Source organism: Manis pentadactyla, chromosome 10 (assembly GCF_030020395.1).
Source record: "Manis pentadactyla isolate mManPen7 chromosome 10, mManPen7.hap1, whole genome shotgun sequence".
Lineage (NCBI taxonomy): Eukaryota > Metazoa > Chordata > Mammalia > Pholidota > Manidae > Manis > Manis pentadactyla.
Window position 1 is genome coordinate 113,224,727 of NC_080028.1, and position 18,957 is coordinate 113,243,683.

An 18,957-nucleotide genomic window follows, 5' to 3' on the forward strand; every position below is an offset into this window, starting at 1 on the left:
CAATTTATTAATGTAAATTTGTTTTACATCTTAAAATGCCTGGATATCTAAGGTAATTTTTAACTAAGGTAAATTTTGTTTGTCTCTGAGGATGTTAGAATCAATCAGTGATTTTTAAGACTGATTCTCTTCTGCAGCTATGTTCTATTTCAAGTCATAAAAGAATAGAAAATAACAACACAGCTGAGCACAGACAGAATTAAGAAGCATTGTTTCTTATTTGTTAACAGGTGAACAAGATAAGTTTTACATGAGAATTCTTGATCTGGTTCACAGGTATTTTCAAAGGTGGTTGAAGTATAATAGCTTTTATGCTTTATATTTTTAAGGTATATATTTGTGAAACACTTTCACACAGACATTGAATCATTTTATCCAAAAAACCTATGAGAGGTGATCTAACTTCATCCAATCAACCTTCTGACTGCTCTTGAGTCTGACCAAATTTTTAGTCACTTTCTCATGAAGTTCAAGAGGTTCATGTGCAGAATAATTATTCATTGGACATAAAGGTAGTATATATTTGTCCTGATGGTGATTCAGTTCGAGTATGCATCTTATAAATTCATTTCCTCTTGAATAAAAATATATATATTTTATACTTATTTGTTAAATTATTCATAGAAAAAGGTCATGTGCATGTAAATTGTTGGTTTTTATTTTTATTATTTTTTTTCTTCACAGATTTAAATTTAGAGCCACAAATGTCATGGGACAATTTACTGACTCAGATTACTCTGACCCTGTTAAGACTTTAGGTAAGACATATCGTGTAGCTTAATTTCATTTATAATCTGAGCATGCTGATCACTTGTGTAATGTTCATTAGTAAATATATTAATCCATGACTGAACATTCTCAATTATAAATTCATTTCAAGGTTAATTAGCCTGATTAAGGAAAAGATTGTATTTGTAATATTCTTTTAAGTAATGGATGTTCCACCGATTTGAATCTAGATATAGATTTCAATAAGATACTGGTTCTCTGCTGATGTGTACTAACATTATACTAAGCACATCTTTATTTGGCTATTTAATACGTAATTTTATATGTAAAACATTTTAACCTAAATTTTTTAAAAAGGCTTATAGAAATTTTCCTGAAATAATCCTAAAACTGGAAGCTTACCAGTTCTCTTTAATTTTACTTTCTTTCTAATCAACTCTTACATGAGTTTTTCAATTATTATCCACCCAGTCAAGCCTAAATAAAGCGTAAGTACAGTGCAAGTAGAAGTAGACAGATGCAACTATATTTGTCGTCTTCATCACCATCACCATCATATCTAACACTAAATATTTGTGCACCAGACACACTTTTATGCTCTTTGTTTGTATTAATGGGTGGATTCTTCACAATTAACCTTTCATTTAGGTCAGTGCTTCTCTAACAGAATGCTTTCACTGTCCGGGGACATTTGTCAGTGTCAGAAGCCGTTTTTGGTCGTCACAAAATGGGGTGAGCCACTGGCATCTCCTGGGAGGCAGGGATGCTGCTGGCATTCGACAGCTGAGGACGGCTTCTCCAGCAAAGAACTGTCCAGCTCATACTGTCAGCGGTGCTGAGGCCGCCATGCCCTGGAGGGTGCTGGGCTAACTCCATTTTACAGCCAAGGCCCAGGTTAAGTAATTAAGTGTCTCTGCCAAGATTCCAGCATAGATTTCATAACCATAACACCACAAATACAGGATTTAGACCTGGATTCAAATCTTGGTTTCGCCACTGGAGAAAATTTAATTTCTATGAACCTCGGTTTCCTTATTTGGAAAATGGTGATGATAGTGTATACCTTGAAAGATTTAAATAGGACAACCTATGTAAAGATATTAATATGTTACAGCTAGTAAAATTTTAAATGCTTACTAGCTTCCTTTTGGAGAGGTTATATAACCAAAGATTTCAGAAATACACTTCCTTAAGTAATAGGAAACTATTTCCCTGAAATTTCTCTGCTGGCTCACAACTTCCTGTTTCCTCTGCATCAGGCTCTGAGAATGTGGAACGTTGTGTTTCGTTCAGAACCACAGCATACCATGAGCTGCAGTAGATTTTAGTGAGAGTTGTAGCTGGAGGAAGATGGATTGTTCCGCCATTTTCAGCTAGAAATTCTCATCGGGTTCTGGAACATGAGTTGTATAAAAAGCCAGCTTCTGCAGCCTCCACTTAGTTAAGGAAACTTTTGGTATTGAAAAAATGAAAAAGGGGCATGTGGTTTACATAGATGTTTATAGAAGAATGACACCAAACATATATATATATATAGTCTTTGGCTATACTAATTCAAAAAAATCACTGGTTTGCTTAATTTTACCCAGTAATTCAGTCATTGTAAAACTGGCTGACAAGACTCATGGTTTTGAAGTTGTGTCAAGTGTTCCTTCATTTCATAGATGAGTTTATCACACCCTGACACCACCACAGTAATAATGTAATTTCCCTCAGGTTACAGCACTCAGACATGTACCACAGTAAGTGGTCCTGATGTGTTCACTGATGGAAGATAAGAGCCATAGACAAAGTGGACAGTTATATGTCTAAGGCAGATGACATTTTGTAGCTAAAAAGAGATGGCCTTGCTGTAAGCTGTGTGCCTCAGAGCGCCCTGGTTTCATGCACTGGTGCAAGGACGTGTTCGGTCAGTTGGCTAACAGGCAGATTTGAGACCTACAGGGTAATAGGAATGAAAGAGGGGGAAAGCCAAGCTCAGGAACCACATGGTTCCTTTTTTGAAATTGTAACTGCCACCACCCCAGTCACCCAGAGCTAACGTTTCCGTGCCCTGGTCATTGCGGGCATCTAGAGGGAGCATAAGACGTGGAATGTGGAATGAAGGCAGAACACAGGATCCTGCCCCAGATGGGCAGGGGCGAGGGGTGGAGCATGGCTGCGCAGAGTAGGTGGAAAGCTGCTGGGGTAGCAAGGGGGTAGTAACCAGCAAGTCCCCGTATCTATGATAAAAATTTTCAGAGTTCATGTATTATTTGTGGAACATAAAGACCTCCGTAGTATAGTCTTCCATGGACTCTCTCCTGATAGGTAGCAGCTTTGTAATAGACTTTTGCCCTGTCGTGCTTACTGATTGATCACATGGAGTTTTGGTATCCAGATTGTCATTTATAACTAGTAAAGGAGCAACAGGCAAGAGTGGAGATTACTAGGAGGGCAACCCTCAGTTGCAGCAAGATGCGGTATGGAGGTTTGGAGCATGGAGTATACCGTTGGAGCAGACTTCCTCAGTGACCAGTAAAGTAGCCTAGTAGTTTGGCGGGTTAATGAATTTCTACCATAGATTTCTGCCCTCACATTAGTTTTTTCTTTTTTAAGTATTATTATGGATATTAGGTGTTGTGGCTCTGTGGATATCAGACTCACCCTGATGGGGCACACACCAAAGAACACCCGCCAGAAATACTCTGGCCTGTGATTTGACATTAATAGCAGGTCATGGGGTCATAAGAGTTTCTGGAACAAGAACATTGCCAAGGAAGATAGAGTAGAACTCAAAAAAGAAAGAAAGTCTGCTATTTCTATGCTGGTTAATGGCATAGAAGGTTTCCTAAATACGAGAATGGAAACAAGCAAATAGTAAAATGCATTGACATAGTATTTCTGGTGTCCTAAGATTACAAAGGCTATTTGAGTCCTTTTGGTCTCTCACACATGTCATGCATTGAGATACATGACAGCATTTGCAGCAGGCTCGCATCTCCTGATATTCCTAACATGCCTGCAGAAAACTTATGTGTGTATGGGACCTCAGACAACAGCAAAAGAAGCCTAGGTCCCATTACGTTCTCACACCGCTAGTAAACATATGTTCATTCACTGGATTGCACATCACAGGCCCTGAGCTCTAAGCTGAACTGCCTATCAGTAAAATCTTCAGGATTAAGAGCCTTCCCAAGGCTGTGATTCTCAGTTAGTATAGGGTATATGCGCTTCCAGGAAAGACCATTTTGACAGTGTTATGTCCCTCGAATATAATCTTATAATCTGGACATTAAAATTAAGGGCAAAAGAATCCATACTGATGAACTAAAAGGTTTAAGTTTAGTGAAAGGGGCTAACAGAAGTACAGGTGAGGAGGAGCCAGGCACGGCTTCGCGGGATAAGGACAAGTGGGTAGAAAGAGAGTTCGCGCTTAGGGAAATCTACATGGCCTGTAGGACCCAACATGGAGAATCACACGTGCCATTATTTTAATCCTAAAGAATACTTACAACTTAATTTGATTCTGTTTTCACTCAGGCTTGAGCATTAGCATTCTTATTAACAAAATTCACAGGCATCCTTCTTAAACTTAAAAAATAAATCCTCCTTAGGTCCATCAGTCTATGGAAACTGCTTGTAGGCAATGTTTTGATTACAAAGTTTAATTATAGTGGATTCCTGTGATTTGAAAACCAGAAGCTCCTTTCTGCACCTTCCAGGGCTTCCTTAAAGCCAAACAAAATGAAACCTCAAACCCCGTGGCAAAGACCCTCTGATTGTTTCCTTTTGTCATAACACGTCTTATTTAGTTACTAGGTTAACAATGAAAAGCCCTGATATGCTTACTTAGAAACAGAAATAGGGAGTTGCTATGAATTTTTTTACAGCGAAAGGATCACTCGCCCCCAAGACACCAGAGGATCAGGGGAAAGTTTTATGATGTTAATGAAGCAGTTGGTGATTGTGCTGGTGAGCCTCATACACTTTGAGTCAGGCAGGCATGTTGCAGGCAGTTAGGGCATACAGAGAATTTATGTGACCTTGGGCTATTACTTAAATTAACTTCTGAAATCTTATTTCCAAAACGAGAATCATAGTACCTACCCCATAGGCTAACTGGAAGCCTAAAGGAAATGAATGCATGGATGAATGAATATGAGATGTTTATTAATAAATATCCTAAACACTGTTTATGTGCCAAACCTTTCTTTGAGTATATATATGTATCCTCTTGCAGTCTTCACTACAGCCCTACAACATGATCTGATCTCCTCCTTAGAGGTATCCCCAGCTCCTTGGTAATAGAGCTCAAGGTTACAGAGTTTTGACATAGCAGCACCAGCTTTCAGACCCAAGCAGCATGACCCCAGTCTGCTCTGCTCGTAACCACGGTACCACATTGCCTAGAAGTCGCTGAGAGCCCAAGTAGTTTTCCATTTCATTGCTCTGGGTGATTCTTCTGTTCCCACAGACTTCATGTTCTTGCTCTACCATCGTGTGTTCTCAACATTTTTAAAGATTCTAGCTGTTCTCTTTCCACCTCCTCATCTTAGCTTTTTGAGGTTAACATTCACACATGAGTATGCTCTATTTTTGCACATAAAATTACAATAATCCCTTTTTGTCTTTTTAACAATGAATCAGTGTGAGTCTTCTCTACACCCTGGAAACTACTGTTTATTATGTATTTTAAATATTTTTCCAATCTGATGTGTGAAATTAACATCTGTCTAGGGTGTTTTCATTTATATTTCTTGAATTATGAAATTGAGTGACTTTTACTAAACTCATTGTGCAGTGTTTGAGTATCTAGGATGACTAGTACTGGGCCAAAAGGGAAGAACTCCTTATGCTTAAGTTCTGTAGTAACAGCTTGTTTTCTTTTAAGATCAATGATAATACTAAGAGGAAGATCTTTCACATAATATACATCTATATCAAGAAGTAGACATTATCCTATGAGCTTTATAACTCATTTAACTCAAGCTTCTTCTTAGAGATATAAAACTGGCTTAAAAATCAGATCCATAAACTTAGTTTAAATGATGTTTATTTCAGTCAAAAGATGATATGAAAAAGTAGTGCTTTATAATTATGATTTGCTTAATTGCACTAGTATATTTTATTATGCAAATAAAATATAATTTAATTTGACCTTTCATAAGATTTTAAGTCTAGCCAGGAAATGACTTGTGCTTGTTACAAAAAAAATCAGGTCATATTTTCAAGTGAAAGGATTCCATTCTCTATGAAAGGATTTGGAGACGTGACTTCATTCTGCGCTGCTAATGCTCTGTGGGTATGTGTATAGCATAGCACCAGAATTTGTACTTGACAGTCAGTCATGGTACATTTTGTCCTTTCCTTGTAGTACTTTTGTAATACATGTACCCAAAGGATTACACATTGTTTATTAATACATTATATGTCATTTCCTCACTTCATTTGGCTGGTGCTTTGAAATGCTAAGCTAACCTGAAAAAATTTTTGTGCTTTATGAAATTGTTTTCTTGCTCACTGGGTTCTAAGGTCCAGTGATTAAATACATTACCTGATGAAGATGATTCTTTAATCATCATCATATTTCCTTTCCCAAGCATATTCAGTTAGAGTCAGCATGTGAAAATTCATAAAAATAAACCATTCATATATTAATGTGTAAAAAAGGGTGTATCTAAAGTACTTTATGAACCACATGCTGCTTTACAGTCTTCTCAATTTATCTGGAGATTCTAGCAACCATGAAATTCAGATAACTGTTTAAGGCTTAGTATTCATTCAAATCTGCCATGCAGAAGAGCCACAGAAACCCTTTCCTATTGTTAACATTTCATCTGTACCAATCCAAGAAAAAATGATAAAATATTAATCCCTGTATATTTTATAGAAATTTAATCTATATTATTTTGACACTTGATTTTAATACTTTCTACAGTAAAATTATAAATTATAAATCACATAGCTTAAAATCAGTTACAATTATAATTAATAGTTATTTTTAAAATAAATGATTGATAATTTGTATATTCTTATTTGATGCAATGCCTGATCTTCAGCCTGAGAATTTTTCATATCTATTTCAAAATCAATATTTTTACACATTAGTAAATTTAGCAAATATTTATTGAGCATTGACTATGTCTGGTACTATTTTCAGAACTTTGAATATAGTTTTGAATAAAAGATTTCTGTTCACAGGGAGCTTATGTTCTGGACAGACAATAAAAATTAAGGATAGTAAATAAATGAATTATAAGATATGTTAAAAGGTGACAAGGGAGATAAAGATAAGAAAAAATAGAACGGAGTCAGAGTATGTAGAAGAGCACAGGTAGGAGGTGACAGAGTTGTAGCATTTGATTTTGGCTAGGGTGATACCTTAGTCTGCTCTCTGCCATAGCAAAATACCATTGGCTGGGTGGTTTACGCAACAGAAGTTCATTTTCCCATGCCTCTGGACAGTGGAAGTCTAAGAACAAGTCTCCAGAGCCAAGGTTTGATATGTGGTGAGGGCTCTCCTGGCTTGCCGAAGGCCTCCTCTCTGTGTCCTCCCCACGGCCTTTCCTCCGTGTGTGCACGGAGGGCGGGAGCTGGCGTCGGGGTCTCTTCTCATAAAGACACTACTTCTGTCAGATTAGGGCCCAACAGTCATGATCTCATTTCATGTTAATTACTTCCTCACTCTAAATACAGTCACTCTGCACTTAGGGCTTCAGCATGAGAAGTTTGGAAGGACCGCATATATTTAGTCCATCCACGGTGGTCAGCGTACACTTCAATAAGAATGTGATCTTTGAGCAAACCCTTGAAAGCAATAAAATGACTACCCTGGCAAAATATACAAGGGAAATACCTTTCCAGACACAGGAAGAGCTGGTGTAAAAGCCATGTCAGGAGTGACCTGGTGTGTTCCAAGAACAGCAATGAAGCCAGGGTGGCTCCAGAGGGATGAGAGAGGTCGCGATTGGAGGGGAAGTGAAAAAGGTAACAGAGAGCTGGAGTTAATGAGGGAACAGATTACACAGGCCACTGCAAGGACTTCCGCTTTGCTCTGGGAGAGATCAGAAGGATTTTAAGTAGACAGGTTAAGTTTTAAGAAGATTACTCTTGCTGCCATGTTGAGAATAGATGGAAAGAGGACAAGAATGAATACAGGAAGGCCTGCAGTAATAAGGTCCATGCAATAATTCATGCAAAACAGACGGTGGCTTGGGCTAGTAAAGATGGCGAGAAGTGAGCTGAGCATACACCAAGTTTTGAATGCTGTAGTGAGCCCACACAAAGACCTTATAATGAAATTTAATAATTTCTAACATTTTGCCCCATTTGTTTAATTTCTGCATTTTTTCTGAAGCATTTCAAAGTAAATCACACAAATCATTATATTTCATCCTGAAACACTAAGTATGTTTCTCTAATAAGTATATTTTTATTATACTGTCACAATTAAACAAAACTAACAATAAATCTTTGATATTATTTAATGCTAGATACATTTTCAAATCATCCTTTGACTTTTTTCTTTAGTTTGAATCAGAATCCAAATTAAAGACTCACACATTATTTTTGATTATTGTGTCTCTTCATCTCCTTCAATCTAGAAGAAACTTTTTCTTCTTTTCTTCTCCCCTTATGCCATAGACTCATTGAGGCAACCAGGAGAGCTATCCTGTGGGAGGGCCATGTATCTCAGTCTGTCCGATTGCTCTCTCTTGGTGTCATTTTCTTTTTTTCCTCCTTTCTTATAAATGAGAAATAAGATCTAAAAGTTTGAATACTCACAAGCAACATTTCTGGCAAGAACTTTCTAAGTGTTACTGCTTAAATCAAAATATCTCATGTCAGGAGGTTTATAATATCTAGTTGTCACATTTTCGATGATGTTAAAATTGATCAGTTTAGAGGAGTGACAATATGATCCTTCATTGGAAAGTTGTTTTTTCCCTTGTTACAACCAGCAAATAATCTATAGGGTGATAGTTTGGCATCTTGTAAATATCCAATTCCCTCTCAACTATCCTCCTAATCATTTAAGGATACATTTATTATGGTTACCTTAGTCAATTATTTCATTAGGAATAGGAATGCAAAATTAATTTCTAATTTTATTATCCCTCCACATTTATTAAACAGAGTTATCTTCTAGTGAAGGGCTTTTTCTTCCTTACCTGGAACTATTTTTTTTTTCAATTCATTTCCTGCTCATTTATCATTTCAAAAGAGAAATCCAGGAAAGGAACTCCTTAATTTTCTCCCTTTAACTACAAATTTTTAGAACAAGGAAATGGTAGTCTAGCTATAACCAGCACTTAAAAATGAGTAATTTTTTATTTATTCTTCATTGAATAATACTAAAACTTATGGATTTTATATTTTCAATCTATTTCGACCAATTTCATATTTAACTCATTATAAAGTCTAAATTGTTTCCTTTTTGGCAGGTAGGGACCTCATCAAGATGATCTCTTGTTCTTTGCATACCATTAGCCTTGATAGCTTCCCCATTTCAATGTCCCAAATTTCTTTTGTTCCCTAATCACACTGAAGAATTACTAATTCTCCAAGTTTCCCAGTTTATTTTAGTGAAGAGTATATATATTTTGAATACGGAGCCCATAGGATTTCCTCAGAGATTTCAGATGTATTCTGTGAGAAAAAGAGAGTCAAGTATGGCTCTAAGGGTTTCGGCCTGAGCAACAGAAACAGCGACGTTGCCATCAACTCAGAGGCAGGGCGCACAATTGTAAGGAGGGAGGTATTGGAGTTCAGGTTTGGACTTACTAATTTTGAAATTTTAATGACATTTCTAAATAAAGATATATAGCAGGCAATTGGATAAGCAAGACTGGAGCTTGTAAGATAACAATTAAGTAGTCATTAGAGATGAAAAGTAAAACCAGGAGGCTGAGTGGGCTCACCAAGGGAATGGATTTGGGTAGAAAAAAGAGAATCAAGGATTGAGTCCCAAAGTTAGAAGATCTAAGGGAAGAAGAGGAACAAGCACATTTGCACATTTAATTACATTCTTGAGAAATAAGTTAAGAAAATCTTTACTGTGTTTTGTATTCCTAGATAGTATTTAAAGCTAATGTCTTGCTTCTTCCTCTCTAGGGGAGGGACTTTCAGAACGGACTGTGGAGATTATTCTTTCAGTCACTTTGTGTATCCTTTCAATCATTCTTCTTGGAACAGCTATTTTTGCATTTGCAAGGTAAGATGTGTTTGTGCTCACATTCCTAAGATGCTGTGTGGGCGTTATTCAGTCCTGGTCCAGTCAGGGGGCAGAAACCACAACGGTTACCTGAGTGTGAAACATTTAAAAAAAGAATTGTTAACTACTAGGAATAGTTGACTATTAAACATGGGGAAAGAGAATTTTAAGGGGTCCAGAAATTGCAAGTGCAACCAAGAGCTGCTCTCTAGGCAGAGGTGGACAACACAGGGGCCGAGAATGGAAGACATCTCACTCCCAAGCCTGATGTGGTATCTCCCCCACCGGCACATGCAGCCTATCACCTACTAGTGGGCGAAAACGTCACAGGAGGAAGAGGCTGGAGCTGTTCTGTGGAAGCTACACATCCTTATTAGAGGGCGGGCAGGCTGGAACTGGTCTATAACAGCAGCTCACTCTTGCCGCGTGGTGTGGGTGGCAGGAGCTGGTGGGCGGTGCTCACTGAGAGGAAGAGCATGTACTTCAGAGGCAGCTAGAGCTCGTCCAGGGGGCTGCTGGGCTTCCACAGGGAGTGATGATAACCCAGCCCTGGGAAAAACAAGGGCAGTATCTCCCTGGCCCCGTTGCCTTGTAGGGTCACTCTAGTGTCCTCTACGGACAAGGCTTAAAATCCTGCCCATTGGCAAAGGAGAAATGTTTTACAGTCTAGTTCCAGTGTCAAAAAGTGGATTTAGAGCCGAGAGACAACCAGGTGATAACAAAAGATGAAGGCGCCAGGAGTTCTACATTTTTTGAATAATTAATAGCTTTGATAGATTTTATTAAAAGTATTTTAGTCAGTTCTAATTTTAAGGTTTATAAAGAAGAGATCATTTTTTACAGTAAGGGCAACACTTTCAAGATGTCCAACTTCCTTTCTATCGTGGGCTCCCTTCCTCGTGCTTACTTTACCAGCATGTCTGTATTATGTTTTCCAAGTACCCTTTCCAATTCTCAGTATAGCCTCTTAATTTCCCATTTTTTTACAGAACCTCAGGGGAAATCCTTCTTTTCTTTTTACATTTTTTTAATATTGAGGTAGATAAAATAAAAACCATAAATCTTGGTGTACAGCTTGATGAATTTCGACACGTGAATGCACTCATGAAACCATCACCCAGGCAAGATACCAAGTTTATGGTCATAAAATCTAGCTTGATAAAGTAGATTGCTGAGTTAAAGGGACCTTACATTTATAAAAAGTAGCCATTACACTAAATCCCTAAAGAGCTCAACGTGCTCAATTTTTACTTTATGGGAAGAACTTGTCCTGTATTCTGTGTGCCATACATTATCTAGTTTCATCTTGATCTCTTAAGTCATCATTTTGATGGATAATTTGAAGAACCGAAGAAGATACTTTCTTATGCCACGTACTACTCTCAGATTCAGCCAGAAGATGCAGAAAGTCATTATTCTCAGCACTTTTAAAGATAGGCTGTATAAGATATGGTTCTTGTTCTTGAGGGGCTCTCATTGGCCATCTTCATACTGTGTTCTTGCTCTAATCTCTTCTGAGTCCTCATTTCCTTACAGGAGGAACTCCTATGTGGGCAGGAAATGGTCCCCTCTTACTCCCTACAACGTCCCTACGTACTCTTAGCAGACAGGTGCATTCTCCCCAGAACAGTCCTTAGGCTTTATATAGCTTTGCTCTTGCTCAGTCGGCCAGAAATGCGGTCTCTCCTCCTCCTCGCTCTGGAACACCCAAGTCAGATCCCACTTCTTTACTTCCTCTAAATGCTAATAGTCTTAATCAGTAACATAATACTTTCTAACTAATCAGTTACTGTCCTGTGTGATTTGCATCTTTTTCTCTTTTAATGCTTTCTCTATATTTAGATCTTGCTTCTGAACTAAATTGCAATGTCCTTGAAGACAAGGATCATATTTTATACTATTCCATACATAACTCATAATAATAAATGCTTGAAATATATTAAAGATGGATAGAATAGCTAAATATTATTTTGTAATATACCATACTAAGTACTAGAAAATAAGCCTGTAAAGGGTTTAAAATGACAAGACTGATTTGATTCTCAGATTCATGTAACTTATATTTTTGGACCTGAGCTTTCTGATTATAAATAAATTAAGATATTATCTATCTCACAGTATTTTTATAAAAAGCCAACGAGGCAATTCAAAACAGACTTTTATCTATTTTCCTGTATGTAAAAACGTTTTGTGTATGTAAAAACAATGATGCAGCTTTGTCTTTTAGCACTGGAGCTGATAGCGGTGAGCTCTTCTCACACTGGCATATTTCCTTTTTATGACAAACGTGTGAGATGTCTAGAGGGAGGGAAACAAGTTGTAGCATCAGTCTCATTTGCTCTGTATTTTAAATCAGTGGCTGTGTCCTTAATCAACTAATTATCATTAACATTGAAACTTTGACAAAACGTGTTGGAAAACTATAGCAGAATAGGTCCTATGGAATTAAAACAGGAAAAAGAAGTTGAGTAGCTATGCATTTGAATACATTCAAAAAAGTGATCCCAATGAAGAAATTATTGGACTAATGTAATGTCTTTATTTAAAAGATAACTAAATCTAATTTCAAATGCTTTCTACAATATTCCCTTCTCGGACTTTACTACACTTACTTTAGAATTCGACAGAAGCAGAAAGAAGGTGGCACATACTCTCCTCGGGATGCAGAAATTATTGACACTAAATTCAAGCTGGATCAACTCATCACAGTGGCAGACCTGGAGCTGAAGGACGAGGGATTAACGCGGTGAGCACAGTCCCCTCGGCGAGCAGTGGTCCAGAGGGCCTGGGGCCGTGACCCTATTCTGACCTGTGCTTGTTGGAAGTGTTTGTGGGGCTCCTATTTACACAGGTCATAGAGATCTTCTTTCAAAGGGTGACCTCCATCTTCTACACACTTCTCACTGGTGTTCAGAGAATCACTTAATCTTCCTAATACTTTGAGTTCCTATGAACCCTGGACTATAATGTTCCACCCAGCCTTTAAATTTTTCTGAGACAAATATCTTTACACATTAAACCTTTAAAACGATGTTTAATAATCACTTCATATGATAGATTTATTTTATATGAGATTTTCTGGAAATAGCTACATTTGTAATCACAAGTTTAACTTAATTAGATTTGTAACTATTTGATGTTTCATAACACTATTATGAAAGCCTTTCTTTCCGTTCATTTTAGTATAGAATTACATGAAAAGTCTAAATTGTATATTGATACTTCATTTTTTAAGTTGCTTAGTTTTTAAAAATAAAATACAAAGCAAAAATGACCTTCAGAAGGAAAAGTAAAAATGCCTGTACTAAATATGTGTCATGAGTATGTATTGGAGATAGTACAGAGCTTAATTTTTAAAAATAAGTAATTCTGAGTCCTTTAAAAATCATTATAAATGATTCAGAATATTCACACACTTGAAACTTCTGCCTATTAAGAAAATTCATCAAATTTCCTACTGTTAGGCTGTCTTGCAAGTTTGGATCTTATAAGATCCAGTAATTTTTGATGCTTATAAGCACATGACAGTTGTTACAAAGTACTTGCACAGCTATGTTGAACTTTTAAAAATAATTATTAACTATGAAAATATGGCATCAAAATATAACCAACCAAGTTGGTCTTTACCGAACAGAATGACTTTGCAAGAATATTTGCAGTTTCTAAAAACATCTAGTATTTGCTGTTGAAGGGAGTGTCATCTGAGAAGTGGGGTCCTTCCAGATACCACAAAATGAAGTGTTTTCATTAAATTATGAGGAAATTTGGTTGGATATGCAAACTTACTTCTTTATATTTAAATATTTACCTTTATTTATATTCTAATACAGGTGGTTCCTATCTAAAATGGATAGTGCCCTAAAGACTATGATAAAGATGGTAATATATTACCCAGGACATCACTTGCCACATCAGAGATGTTATATCTGAAAGATCAATAGATTTGCAGGGTAGCCTGGCAAAGCTGAACTGTATCACAGGAATAACAGAGGATGACTAGCACTAAGCGGGATCCTGGTGCTCAGTGTCGTGCTGCACTGAAGAAGGACGTTTCTTTTTCTTCCCCGCCAGAGGCCAATTGAATTTCAGTAGCATTCTCCCAACTCCCTTTCTGCCCTCCTTTCTCAATGCCCTTGTGCCCCTTCCACAGGCCTTGGGTCTCAGTCTCTTTCTTCTCTATCAGAAAGTGTACAAGAGATAAAACTTCAGATCTCTCAATGCAATTATTTCAGTTGTTTCAGCAATTTAGTTGAATCTGTTCATACTAAAATGTGAACTTCTAAGGGTCCGAAAACTTTCAGAGCATTTTTTAAAGGAATCTTTATTAATCCACCAAAATTCTTTAGTAAGTAGATCCTTAGGAGATAGAACATAATAAAATGAAAAAATAATGTCAGTACTAAGAAAGTATTCTTTATCACAGAGGTTACCATTCTAGGCAGGCTATGGGGAGGTCAGATCCCCTAAGCTCTGTGTGTTTTCACAGCTTGCCCCTTTTTCCACTTTTGAAAGCAGCTGTTATCAAAAAGCTATAGATTTATTTGTTCAACAATGTCATGGCAACTAATGGAAAAGGTGGACAATAACTATAAATTCTCTATTATTGGGTACTTAGAATTCAGGGACTGCCTTAGTTAACCGTGACTCCTCATTATTTGTTTTCCTGCTTCCATTTTTTAAATGTATATGTTGCTTTATTTGTTAAAGGATATAGAAATGTCTTTGAAATATATATCGAATAAATTTTTTTATTTATTCTTGCACGTAGAAAATTAGTATATATATTTCTCCTAATAATACCAAAGTTGAAAATTTAGTTTCCATGCTTTTTTCTTTCCCCTTTGTTATGATTCCAGTATTCATGAGTATAAAATATTCTTATTTGTAATTCCAATGGTAGTTTATAATGTTTTGCTTTATTTACTACAGAAATTTATTAAAATAACCATCAAATGGTTTGATATGAATTCTTTTCAATACAGAGACCTATCTCCAACTTTACTATTTATTGAAGTTTTTTCACATTGATAAAGTCACTAATGCATTAGACAATAAAACAAGAAAAAACAGTAACTAATGGGTCCCTAATTAGTTTTGTGCATATATGCATAGAGCCAGCCTTCAGGGAAGATCTAAAGCTCTACACCTGCCTCTCTGGTGCTAGAAGGTCTAAATCTATTCAAAGCCATACGGGTCTAATGTGGGTGGAGCAACAGGTGGTAGACTGGTGGTAGATTCTGGGAGTGAAGAATCAAGGAGTTTGAATTACTTCCAAATTGATGAGTTACTTATGCCTTTTTTTGCAAAGAACTTTGATGATTTCCTTTAAATCTACCCAGCAAGTCTGTGCTCTTTCTGCTTGAGTCTTAGGCATATTCTTTTCCTTCTAACCTGCCCATTGTTTTCAGGCTAATTGAACTTGCAACTTTCCTCAGTGTTATATACCTCCACACATCCATAAAAGAAATGATAGAACAAAAATATATAATAGATAATGAAGTTATTTATTTTAGGCACTTACCTCATTGACAAAATGTCATTATGATGACAGGCACTAAATCCTTTCAAGGATTTGGGATTTTATAGTTAAGAATTTCTTTATTTTTATGATTCTGCTTGCACATTTTACAGTTCATCCTACAATTTTTGTATGTGTAAATGCTCATGATTTAATTGTATTCTACCTTGTTTCACAAAGGATTTGAAGGTTTCTTTCACATTACACTTTTCCTTCCTGAAGAACGAAACTCAAAGATTTAGTATTATCTCCTTGAAAACATCCAGGAAGATGCCAACATAATGTTTTAAATTCTTATTTGGAATGATAAGTATATCATTTCATTATGCATATTTTATACTTAAGTTTAGACAACACAAGCTGTATTTCTTAGGAAGAGTATTGAATATTTTGGGTTCCTGTATGCCATGTTCACCAGATTAGAAAGTGACTCATAAAAAAAAAAAAAAAAAAAAAGAAAGTGACTCATAGGTTATTTATTTGATCAACAAATGAACAAAATGACATTTTGTGATGGCTTCTTCACAACCACAGAAATGAGAAAGATACATAGGAGGAAATACTGGCCAAATCAGTGTAAGCACACGGGTAAAACATAGAAAAGCCTCTTTAAGATTGCTGAATGGCCGCCCCTGTGGATTTCTTTCAACTAATTTAGCTGTGACACAGACTCACCTTGCAAGAGTTCTAACACTTGCAATTAAGTAACCCAACAGAATTTGCACAAGTTGAAGACTCTATTTGCTAAAGAAAGTTTATTTTTTTACTGTCATCTTTCCACACTTAAGTCATAGAAATTTTATTTCCTATGTGACTAAATAAAAAAAAATAGTAGAATAACATTAATCAATGTTACTAATATTCTTATTTGATAGACCCTTGATTTCTTTTGGGCCTCAAGTTTTTCCCCAAAATTTTGTACATCATTCCAAACTAATTATCTGCCTATTTTAGTTGAGTGAATGTAATGGTGTATTATTTTAAGACTCAAGGCCCAATCCAGTAATCATGAATGGAATTCAAATTTTCAACAAAATGAAACAAACAATTGAATTGCTATTTTAAGAGTATCTTTTTTCCTCCAACAACTTTAGAGATTTGCCTGTTAAATTTGTCTTTAGGAAATGTACCATTTAAAAAAATTCTATGAATTTGCTTTGTAAACTGTAAATCAGAATATATTTGGTATTGTCATTGTTATTTATAAACCTTATATTAAAAATTACCCCAATTTGCTTTCACACACAGGGTTTTACTAACATGATAATTAGTACTCTTTATGAGCAATTACTATGTGTTAAATTCTGTGTATAATGACCTCACTTAAATCTTTCAGTCCTTCATGGTAGGTACTCTTATCCCCATTTTAGAAGTGAAAAACCAAAGATGCTTAGAGAATTTAAGTAACTGTCCAAAGTCATACATGTAGTTAATAGAGCAGCCACAATGCTAGCCCAGGTCTGGCTGATGCTGAGGAACCATATAAGCCTTGTGTGTATGTATTTAACTCTTGAGCATACCTAGACGAGATCAATATAAACCCTCTTAAATAGACAAGGGCTGGTGGTATCCTTCAAGCAGCATTTTCTATGCAGAGAGTGATTCTAAGGAAATAACTGCTTCTTTTGAATTACTTATTCTCTATTGATATGAGGCACAAGAATGATGATATTTTAATGGAGATTCAAACTTGTAGAAACTGGAAGTTCTTTAGTAGTACAATTCTCATTGTAGTTTCAATAAGAATGCATATTTGACCTGTATGTGATACTATGTAAAATTGTTAGCATTTTAATTGCCATAAGTTCTTGACAGATTCTGGTCATTAATTTTACTTCTGTCTTAAACCATTTTATAAGCAATAGAAAAAAATATGTGAATGCAAGACAAGAAATGCCCTGAAGTAGAATGAAGCTTAAGACATTAATAAATAATGAATCTTTACTTCCAGATACTCTTCATTTTTCTTTAGACGCAAGGAGATTTTTGTCATCCAGTAAGTTACTGTGTTATGGTGGAAAGATCTGCTGTGATTGTTTAATCTTACCAGGTGGTGTGCTCTATATTTTTAAATGCAGGATCTTGAGTGTTTTGTTGCTATTTTTTCCAAAGCCAAAGAAAAAAGAAAAGGCAAAAACCTGTGGTTTCTACTTACAATATGTTCTCTTTAATATTGCATGTTACTGTTACAGTAAAGTTATTCTTATCAAAATGCACATTGACTCATAATGTGCATGTCCTGAGAATGTGCTGTGTTCTCATGTTGTGTTAGCTTTCACCTAGATTTCTTCACATGCTTCTTGTCTTATTATTACCGTGACGCAAGAGCTGAGTTCTCCATCTGACGGATGGAGTCTGGGTTCACACTTCACATAAGCTCATATCAAGAACTGCAGGTGCTAATATGTAGGAGCAAAATGATGACGTTTCCCATTCTCTGACTCTGGAGTGTACATAGAGCAGCACATTTCATGGAATCTGCACTTCTGCCCTGACCAACAGGTAGCCAGCTGTGCATGCTTTTGGGCACTCACTTCTGCTCAGAAATGCCATTTGTATTCTATCACGAAAATTGCTTTATACATTCTGAGGGTAGCATAGTGAAATGTCAGCATTAGCAGGGACCCCAGCAACTGATTGAACACCCCAGAACTAGTCAGTTTCTTCATGGAAAGGATATGAATGGAGACAGAGAATGAAAATGCATTGACCTTAGAATCTCATATCTGCTACAGAAGAGTCAGTCTCCATGGGCCCCAAAGCTGGATGGGACCAAGGCTCCTGACATTCTCACTGATGGTGAAATAGTACTCAGCATCCTTAAAACAGAGTAAACCAGGACTATTTCTATGCTAATAACATTTAGAAATTTGGGATCATAGGTAGCCTTGTTTTGCTTCATATTAACTAACTGACAAGTTCCCAGTAACAGAATTAAAATAGTTTTATGAAAATATGTTTTCTTCAAAGGACATGCTTGATCAGATTCAAACATTTGTCAAAGGAAGACACTAAAGATTTAAGAGATCACATCACACATAAAACATCCATTCCCAACCAGCACTCAAAGCTGACCTCTCAGCGTTCCAGACTCACAAGTGGTCTGGTTGAGCAACTCTGCTGAATGCCTTTCTTTGTCATTATTAGGCAGAATCCTTTTATGTCTTTCTACTTTATGCCATTAGTACCTCAGAGAAAAATGCTTCCATTTGTATGACACTCTCATTGTCTCTCCTCTATCACTGACTGTTCTCTCCTAGAATCAGTGGAGAGTCTTGCTCAGTTGGAGCTCTTCCTTTGGTAGAGCTAAAACTTAATAGTTTGGACTAATGAGAACCTTTATAGAACACCTCTGCACAAGTCATGTTAGTTAAAGCAGATGGTCTTCTTCCAAATCTAGTCCTCTGAGCTTGCCTTCTAAGCCCTACCAGGGGCGCCACAGTGCCTTCCTGCCTCTCCAGCTAGGAGTTCCAGCTGTTGGACTTCTTTTTTTCCGTGGCATTGTGTTATCTGC

At 36.5% G+C, this 18,957-nt stretch overlaps 1 protein-coding gene across 1 annotated transcript in view; it reads left to right on the forward strand.

The window, feature by feature from the left end:
• PTPRQ (protein tyrosine phosphatase receptor type Q) overlaps positions 1–18,957 on the forward strand; it is a 218,203-nt gene that overhangs the window by 167,809 nt on the left and 31,437 nt on the right. The window contains exons 36-38 of the mRNA XM_057488019.1: positions 685–758; positions 9,826–9,925; positions 12,543–12,671. Coding sequence (XP_057344002.1) covers positions 685–758; positions 9,826–9,925; positions 12,543–12,671 — 303 coding nt within the window. The remainder of the gene's footprint in view (positions 1–684; positions 759–9,825; positions 9,926–12,542; positions 12,672–18,957) is intronic.